The sequence below is a fragment of the Arachis hypogaea genome, chromosome 18, assembly GCF_003086295.3.
Source record: "Arachis hypogaea cultivar Tifrunner chromosome 18, arahy.Tifrunner.gnm2.J5K5, whole genome shotgun sequence".
NCBI classification, from domain to species: Eukaryota; Viridiplantae; Streptophyta; class Magnoliopsida; order Fabales; family Fabaceae; genus Arachis; species Arachis hypogaea.
The window spans coordinates 16,013,327-16,023,247 of NC_092053.1; the positions used below are offsets into that span (position 1 = coordinate 16,013,327).

Genomic DNA, 9,921 nt, shown 5'->3' on the forward strand with positions numbered 1-9,921 from the left:
ATGGATGGAGTTAGGCAATCTAGGATCGTCGAGGGAGATGCAGTCGCAGCAATAAGCTACTTAAAGGGCAAGGCTGAGTTGGATCCGATGGCAGTTGTGCAATACTCTTATTGCGTTGAGAAGCACCTTGGGCACCTATTTTGGTCAGATGATAACATGCAGCGTGACTATGAATGCTTTGGTGATGTGTTAGTATTTGACTCAACGTACAGAAAAAACTTATATAACAGACCTCTTGTGATATTTTCGGGCACCAACCATCACAGACAGACAATTATTTTTGGGTTTGGTTTGCTAGAGGACGAGAAGATTTCGTCCTACAAATGGTTGTTAAGTAGCTTCTTAGAAGTAATGAGGCACAAGGAGCCGAAAGTCGTTGTCACAAATGACGATGAATCCATGCGAGAGGCCATTAGATGTGAATTCCCTAATGCAATACATAGACTATGCACCTGGCATCTTGCTCGAAATGCAGTTGTTAATATCAAGGACAAAAATTTTTGTGCTGCGTTTAAGACTGTTGTGTATGATCACTTTGATGTGGAAGAGTTTGAGAAATATTGGGTGGACATGATCATGTCATTCGGTTTAGAGGACAACGATTGGGTCGCAAAGACATACGAAAAGAGAGAGATGTGGGCAAATGCTTATTTGTGTGAGAAGTTTTGTGCCGGCATTCGAACCACTTCTCGGTGCGAGGGTATTAATTCATCACTTAAGAAATTTATCAAGTCGAAGAATTGCATACTTGAGTTGGTCGAGAACTTGGATCGAGTAGTTAAGGATTACCGGAATAACGAGTTCATTGCAGATTACAAGACTCTTTACTCAAATCCAGTGTTGACAATGGGTCTTGAAACATTGGAAAAATCTATGAGCATGTTCTACATGAGGAAAATATTCTATGAGATGCAAAAACAGATCGAGGGAGTTAGGGCATTATTAGTGTTGCACAGGGATAGTATCGGTGGCACCGAGAAGTTCATGTTCCGAAAGTATTGAAAGCCCATCATGTGTACTCGGTTTTCGTGGATAGAAGTTGTGATAAGTATGAATGTTCTTGTAAGTTGTAGGAGAAATTAGGGATACCTTGCTGCCATATATTTTGTGTCCTGAAAGAGCTAGAGAAAGAAGATTTGCCGAGCCAATTGGTCTTGCCTAGGTGGTGCAAAGATGCCAAGGTCGCCGATAGTAATAGTCAGCATGCCTCAGTCAATCCCACGGATGGATTTCGCGTTAGATACGGTGCATTGTGGAGTGCCTGCCTGTCGCTGTGTTTTACAGCCGCGCAATGCACGGAAACATACAACACTGCCATGACAGAGGTTGCCAGAATGTCGATGGAGTTTAAATCTCTAGGTGGCACAGGGCAAAGGAGTAGTCGTGTTCAAGCAAGGGTGGATGAAACTCACATTCTCGACCCAAAGGTTATCAGGTCCAAGGGTGCACCTCGGGGGAGCACAAATGCCAATAATGGGAGGCGTTGTAGGCTGTGCCTCGGATTAGGCCACGACAGAAGAAATTGTACTGCCATGAATGACGATGTTGTTGATGAGGTTTGTATGTGTTGATTAATTCCTATGATTCTGGTGATCCATATGCGCCTGATGTGGTAATGCTTGACATTTCTACTTGTTACTTATGTCATGATAGTTGTAGTGCATTAATGTTTTGAACTATAGAATTTGATTGCACAAGCGATTTATTTGTTTGCAGGATGGTGGATCCGGCTGTAGGCCAGTTTATAATTTCGGAAAGAGGTCACGATGAAACTAGGTTGATGGACATGACTACATGTGATTGAAGTCTTTAGGTGATTAGAAAAAATTTACATATTTTTACCTTGGTTGTCCAATGTAAATGATTCTGGTTGTGTTGTCAATTTATTCATTTTTGTGGTAGGTTATGTGATGTCAACATTGGTTTTTATGTGATGGTTTTCTCATGGATGAGACTTTTTTGAGGCAATACTTTTGGTGTTGAGTGTAAGTAGTTTGTTCTATTCCTGTCATGGCTTCTTCATTTTGATGTTAGGCATTATTAAGGCAGGTTATTCTTTCCTTATCTTTTGTTATTGTGAAAAATTTTTCAGTTACCCAGTAACTTATGTCATTCAGTTACTTATGTAGTTCCAAGATTTGAAATTCTTTTCTTGAGCATGTCTAAACTATTGGCCATTAAAATAAGGCTAGAATTGTAACTAAAAAAAATCATTAGTTAACATTAGGCATTTGTGCGATATAAGTTTTCATCAATATCAAATCACCAATAAAAGATAATGCTTCAGGTCACGCTTGAAAAAATATATTCCATTAAATGCAACGTTGTTATTGAGTAGGCCTGTATTATTAATAATTTGCCATGCATGAATGCTTTGTGATGACAGTTTAATTGGTTGAATTGTGAACATAAAAGGTGATGCTGATGACAGTAAGAAACTTCATCTAAAAGCTATAGTCAATGTATACAAGTATACACAAAAATTATCGGGCAACCTTTTCTAAAGGCACACCAACAAAAGTTTGCAACTCAATCCGTATTCTCTAACCATTACTAAAGGCTATGCCAACAATCTTGTAAATTAAAGCTTACAAGCCATTCAAAATAACCATGTCCAGTAGCATGAAATCCACATTACATGTTAAACATCACATGTGCTGCAGCACAAATATAACAGTTTTCACTTCCATATTGGTTACACTAATGACCTTACAAAATAGCACAACTAAAAAAGTCCTTGAACATAACAAAAGTTTGTATGCCTGAAACCAAAGAAACAGATTCAGCCGGATTCCTATCATGGAGCAGTTATGAAACTCTTCCAGTATTTTAGAGCTGCTTCAACGGTTTCCATTCTGTTATCGTTGTGATACTTTAATACCATGTCGATTGCGAGGCACATCCTACTGTAATCAGTCACAAACTGAAATTTCTGTAATAATCAAAAGCACGCTTGTAGGTTAGGATAAGCAATTGTGCAGCTTTACATTTGACGATAATTCATACAACCTCATTAGGAAGTGAGGTAATTTGTTATAGTTGCATGTAAGGTAAGTACAGATAATACCTCGACATCGTAGTCATAGAACAAGTGGTACATGATCATCCACTGCGCAATAAATACGCCACAATCATTGCTATTCCGGTTATTGGCCCCGAGTTTGAAAAGAAGACAAATAAAGTCGCCCAATCAGATTTCAATTTGTCTTAACCAATTGAAGTATCGTAATAGTTGCAGCCACTGAATATAAATTTTACTTTGTTCTAGGTCTAAATAATTCACCTTTTAGAAAGTTGTTGAACAACCTCAAGCTCCTTTATGTCAAACTCACTACATTCTATTTTGTCAGTGTCTGCATTAGCATACTAAGCCCGGTCATCCAAGAGGTCATCCAGAAAGATTGGCTGTGTAACAATAATAATTCATTAGTGTTAATAATGTCTTGTTTAATGCAATAATTTGGTTGAGAATTTTAAAAAAATAACTATAATGAAATGGTTCGGAATAAAATTATCACAACAAACACTTATTGCAAACACAACAACCTTAATTTTGAATTTCAACATGTGAACTGTTTATCCTGCATGACCTTAATTTTGAACTTTAATCATGACATTTAGTTTTTTTTAACCAAATTTGAATGGTTAGTATTCTACAATATAAGTCACCCATTCTTTTCTATTCATGGCAGTACATTTGATGTGGATATTAAAGGAGGACACCAGGATTTGACAGGTGCAGGCCTTTAAGTCAACACCCCATGGCTAATAGTTATGTCGACACTAATAAAACTTGATCTACAATTACATATTAAGGTCATGCAAGATAGGAATGGGGACATATGGTATTTCAAAAAAACCGTTCATTGACATTACTACGCAGTTAGGCTATTAAGACGTTACGGAATAAGAACATTACCAATTTTCGGATCTGTCGACATCTCTTTGACTTGGCTGTTGGGGACCGTAGCGAGTCAAGATACACCAGTTGCTTTCGTGAGAGGTCAACGACAACGAGAAACCAATGGTTATCGCACCACATAGAGCAGTAAATCTACCCTAATTACGTTGGACGTTTTTTCAGTTGGCTAAATCGAATCTATTGAATTCGACTTATTCTTACTTATAAATCGAAGCAAATTCATTCGATTTGCTACTATTTTTAACCATGTACTTAATTATTGTAACCAATAATTAATATTAAATATATTTTATTTCCCTACATCTAGTTGTAAAAATTTTGTTTGTTTCTAATGCTTACATTAAAAATGAAAACAAATTTAAATTAATAAATTTTAATCTATAATATAAAAATAATACAGTAATTATTTTATATATCGCTGGAATATAAATAAGTTATTTTTTTATTTGTAAAAATTTTAAGAGACTTGAGTTTGTTATCGATATAATTTGTATGATAAATTTTATTTTAAAAAAATTAAATATATAAATTGATGAGTGTGACATTTTTTTATGTAAATTATTATCGAGAAAAAATATAATACTTAATCTATTACCTTTTTGGTTTTAGTCTAAATTAAATATTTTTTATTGTTTTCGAAAAGAAAAACTTTCGAGGAATTTAATAATATGTTTCGAGGAACACCGAATAAATTATGCAGAAGCCAATTAAAACACAACATAAATACATCTTTAATAAAAGATGAAATAAGCATCTTTATTTGAGTGTTCCCCTAATTATAACTCAAAACTGTACCTAATGCTCGTTCACATGAATAATTTATCTTATTAAATTGAACAAAGTTAAGACCAATTAACTGTAATATGCTTACATTCAGAATTACTAAAAAATTATAACTCTAAAGTGTACTTCCTATCGTTCTCGCTTTCCATCTAATGACTTTGATTAAGAAATCAGAAAACTGATTAAACAGGTAATGTATTTTTTTATCTCTGTTATGCTTAATTAGATTATAGTTTAAACTTTATCCTATGTTCATGTGTAATGCGTTTTAAATATGGTATATAATTTGTAGTTCAATAATTCTTTATTGCACCTACCGAAACTCCATAATGGTTTTTTTAGCCAATAGGTATCCACTGTTTTTGCAAATGAACATAGTACGTCGGGCCCATTGTATGTGGTGGAGGGGATGGATCTCCTGCCTATTTATACTTGAACCCAGGCATTTTTTTGCCTTCACGTTGCCTCGTATAGAACACACCAAAGGCCCTTCAAACTCACGTTGTATCTCCAACCCGCAGGCCATGTCGCACCCGATCAACCCTGCCGCCAACGCCAACGAAGTTGCATCCATGGAGCACATTCGGGCACTCATTTGTGCAGCGCGTTTGGAACAGCGACGAGCGGGCTCAAGTATTCACGCTAATCCATGGTCATTCAACTAGAACGACGTCCTTCGCCAGTTGAACCTCGCGGACCGCCATGAACACGGTACTTGTCCGTCATCCTCCACCTACTAGAACATCCCCATTTCGCACCTGCAATACGTGTTTGACCACATGTTTCTTTGCAGGAGTCAAATTCATTCCAGATTGTGATTGGAGCCATGTGGCTTTTTCAAGAGCCGCTAAACCTCACTCCGGCAAGTGTGTACTAGTCTGCACGAACCTTGGCCTGTCTACCACAAGTAGACCTACGAATCCGCCACCAGGGGAACTGTTCACAGATTCCTGGTTGTCGTTCCAACAGACTCGGAATATTCTTCTTGCAGTGCGGCCAGGAGATACTTGACCGACGAACACCTTGCGCGCGAAGATACTATAGCGGCCTTGTTGAGAAAGCTGTTGGAGTTGCATGCGATGGTAACTTCAACCATGACTTGTTAAAGGAGGAGAAACTTGTCCACTACGAGACCCCCAACGCCCTTAAACGACTCCGTGCACGTTTTCACGACATGGCCTCATCATTCAGGAATTATCGCCGGCTGAATCACCCTGAGTTCCTGTCATCAAGTTCTGAGTCTGCCTCGGAGTAGACGATTCCTACTTCTTCGTAGGCCTCAACCACGTCATTGTCACAACCGATATCAAGTCACCTTTGGTAATAGGAGAACCTTAAGCCATTCGGAACAATGCTTTTTATTTTGCTATGACGCCAATTTAGATGTTGCACTTTCTTGTACTACGCGATCGAACATTACTCTGTATCGGTGTACTATCTCGTGTATAACTTTTACGTTGCCTTTAAATTCCAAACTATTTATCATAGTCTGTGATCTTTTTACATATCCCTTTCAATGTTAATTAAAAAGATAAAAGGTACCAACATGTCAGTATTATTGTTTTTTAAAATCGCTAAAAATTACAAATTTAATGTAAATAGTAAAGAAATAAAATGAAGTCTACAAAGACCAAAATATTTTTTAGAATTAATTTTGTTAGCAAAGTTACAATGTTACATTTTAAATTAGATTTTAAAAGATTAGCATATATGAGGATTAAATTTTTAAATCGACAAACAGGCTTGTCGTGTAAATAAAGCAAGTTAGAAAAGTTTGCATACAATATTAATGGATTTGGATTTTCTAAATTTTTTATTTTTCTGTAGAGTATAAAGTATGATCTCGTACAATTTATTCCATAGTTGGAACCAGAAAAAAACAAAAGAAATACTTTTTAAGGATGATAAATCACACTTTACTCTTTAAAGTAAAAATTTAAAATTTAGCATATCCTAATTCAACATTAATAATAACATATTTTTCCAAGAAGGTTACAACTTACAAGATGCCATGTTTATATACGCAAAGCTTTTTAGCTAACTACAAGATGATTTATGTATCTACTAATAAAATATCAGAAGTGACGAAATCTTCAAAACTTAATTTTTTATCATGTTTAATCCAAAAGATTATGCATCCAAAAATAATTAACTCTTTAAATTTAATGACTCCTCATTTTTAATATTATATTTTTATTTGTAAAAAAAGGGAAAATGTATGATATAAACAAATTATTTTTAACAAAGATTGACTACTTATTTATTGAGAACCATGAAAATGTTGATTTTATATTTTTTTCCCTCGTTTAAACAAATGTTTTGAAAATAACTACACTGAAATATAATAAACAAAATTGTTAATTCCTTATTTATCAATGAATAATTACCAACGGAAAAAAATATTGCCTAAATAATTTAAATAATTTCATAATATATATATATATATATATATATATATAAAAGTTATATATATATATATATATATATATATAAAAGTTAACTTAGACCGTTAAAAAAATAAGTAACAAAAATTAAATATATATTTTTATTTTCTGTTGAATGGTACAGTGTTAATTTATAATATAATAAGTTATGGTGTTCTCATAGATAAAAAAAATATAATTTAATATTATTCTTTTCTAAAACTCATATCTGTACAAACAATAATAGTATTAGAGAATATGGAGGTTTCTTCGGTGGGAAAAGAATAATTTAGACTTTGAAGGACCAGGTTATAAATTCAAATAATAAAAAATGTATGAATTGGTTCACAAATAAAGCAGAATAACGGTTGAGAGGAATTTGAAAAAAGTTTAGAATTTTTTATTACAAGAAAGCACCAACAGCGCGTCATGGTGGAGGAGATCCGCTCGGTTGTCATCGTTGCGTCGTCTTCCCCGGTAAGTTGGGCGTGGACCATGGTTGTCAAACTCGCGAGTTAACTCGTAAACTTGTACGAGTTTACGAGTTTAGGTAGTAGAATTGAGTTGACTCGGACATAAACTCGTTTCTGGGTAGACTCGGGTTGACTCGGCTAGACTCGGACAGAATCGCTCAAACTCGCGAGTTTGCTAGCGAGTCAGCGAGTTTGATAGCGGTGCCCATTTTTGCCAAAACGGCATTGTTTTGGGGCCCAAAAAAAAATCTACAGCTAACCCAGACCCAGTAACCCAGCCCTAATTCGAAACCCTCACACTCCAGTGACTCCACGAACTCGAAGCCCTCACCATTCACCAAGCCTCACTCTCTTCTTCTTCTCCAACGGCGCTGAATCGCCACCGTTGTCTGCAAAGTTGTCTGCGCCGCCAAGCAGAGGCCGGACGTCGGACGGATCCCTCATCCCTCGCCTGTCGCCTCGCCTCATCCTTCATCCATCATCCCACGCAGAGTCGCAGAGCCCACCAGGCCACCACCATCCACCACGCAGTGAAGGTTCCTCCTTCTTCGTCGACACCACCCCACCACCACGCAGTGAAGGTTCACCGCCCCTGTTCTGTGGTCGTCGGCCGTCGCAGTCCTTCGTGTTCTGCATCACTGCGTTTGCCTTCCCTCCCCTGTTTGTCGCCCTTGTTCAGTTGTTCTTCACTGCCGATCTGCTTCAATTCTGCCGATCTCTAAAGTAATTTTTGTAAACAAATTCAAATATTAACAATTTTGGTATCAATTCTGCAATTTTGGTTTTGCCCTGATCTGCGTTTGATATGTTGAAAAAAATTAAACTAATGCTGTTAATGACTTAATGTGTCTGCCCTAATCTGCATTTAGTTAGTGGATAAATTAAATTTTGGTTCTGCTCTGATCTGCATTTGATTTTTGTTAATGTGTCTGAATATCTGACTGAGACTCTGAAGTCTAAAATGTTAGTGTTACTGTGTTAGTTTAGTTAGTGTTAGTTATGAATTTAGTTAGTGGATAATCTGAATCTGAATTTGTTAGTGGATTGTGGATAATCTGAATCTGAATTTAGTTAGTGGATAATCTGAATCTGAATTTGTTATCTGGGTTGTTGATTTTTAGGGATAAAAATACAAAATGTCTGAGAATGTTGGTTCAGGGACAGGGTCTTCGCTTCCTAGTATTCCTAGACCTACACCTGCTGTTTCTAGGAGGAAAAATGCAACTGGAAATAAAAGTGATATAGGATGGAAACATAGGATTGATGTTCAAGGCAATGGTAAAAAAGTGAAGTGTAATTATTGCTCAAAGACTATAAGCGGAGGGATTTATAGATTCAAGCATCATCTTGCCGGTACTAAAGAGGATTCAGAGCCTTGTGCTTCAGTACCTGAAGAAGTTAAGGCTGTGATGTTAAAAGTCTGTGTGGAGGCTAAAGAAGCATCATTGAAAAAGAGAAGATTCGGTGATGATGAGGATTATCCTAAATAAACAAAAAAGGAGAAGGACAATTCTCAACAAAAGGGGAAAGATATTCACAACTTTGTCACAAAAGGAAAATGGGCTCAAGTTCAATCAACAATAAATCAAATGATGAAGGAGGATCTAAAGGAACAATGTGATCAACAATGTGCCATATTTTTCTATACAAGTGCTATTCCTTTCAATGTTATTAAGAATCCCGAATTTTTAAAGTTTTGTGAGTTGGTTGGGAGATATGGAATTGGCTACAAACCCCCTTCTTACCATGAGTTAAGAGAAACCCAATTAAAGAAGGCAGTGACCAATGTTGATGAAATGCTTACCGAGTTTAAGGCAGAGTGGAAGAGAACTGGTTGTTCAATCATGTCGGATGGATGGACTGATAAAAAAAGGTGTAGTATTTGTAATTTCTTGGTGAACAGCCCTAAAGGAACAGTTTTTCTTTATTCATTGGACACTTCTGACATATCAAAAATAACAGATAAAGTTGTTAAAATGCTACAAGATGCTGTAGAATTTGTTGGCGAAGAGAATGTAGTCCAAATTGTTACAGATAATGCTGCTAATTATAAGGCTGCTGGAGAAAGAATGATGGAGACTAGAAAAAGTTTGTACTGGACACCATGTGCTGCACACTGCATAGATTTGATATTGGAAAGGTGCATGAAACAACCATAAAAAAGGGAAGAAAAATCACCACTTTTATCTACTCCCGGAGTATGCTCATTAGCATGTTGAGGAATTTTACAAAAGGAAAGGACTTGGTTCGGCCAGGTGCCACAAGATTTGCCACTGCCTATTTGACTCTCACTTGTCTTCATGATAATAAAGGACCGTTG

General features: G+C 36.3%; 1 protein-coding gene across 1 annotated transcript; it reads left to right on the top strand.

Annotated features, from left to right (window-relative positions):
- LOC112769641 (protein FAR1-RELATED SEQUENCE 5-like) lies at positions 1–1,770 on the top strand. Its single transcript, XM_025814128.1, has 3 exons — positions 1–995; positions 1,163–1,556; positions 1,717–1,770. Exons 1-3 carry the CDS (start codon positions 1–3, stop codon positions 1,768–1,770), a joined length of 1,443 nt encoding a protein of 480 aa, XP_025669913.1.
- The last annotated feature ends 8,151 nt before the right edge of the window (positions 1,771–9,921 follow it).

Excerpts from the sequence above, each read along its gene's own strand:
- LOC112769641 (XM_025814128.1), top strand. The coding sequence starts at position 1 with ATGGATGGAGTTAGGCAATCTAGGATCGTCGAGGGAGATGCAGTCGCA. Across the intron at positions 996-1,162 it reads GAGAAGTTCATGTTCCGAAA|GTGGTGCAAAGATGCCAAGG; the intron begins GTATTGAAAGCC and ends GGTCTTGCCTAG. Across the intron at positions 1,557-1,716 it reads ATGACGATGTTGTTGATGAG|GATGGTGGATCCGGCTGTAG; the intron begins GTTTGTATGTGT and ends ATTTGTTTGCAG.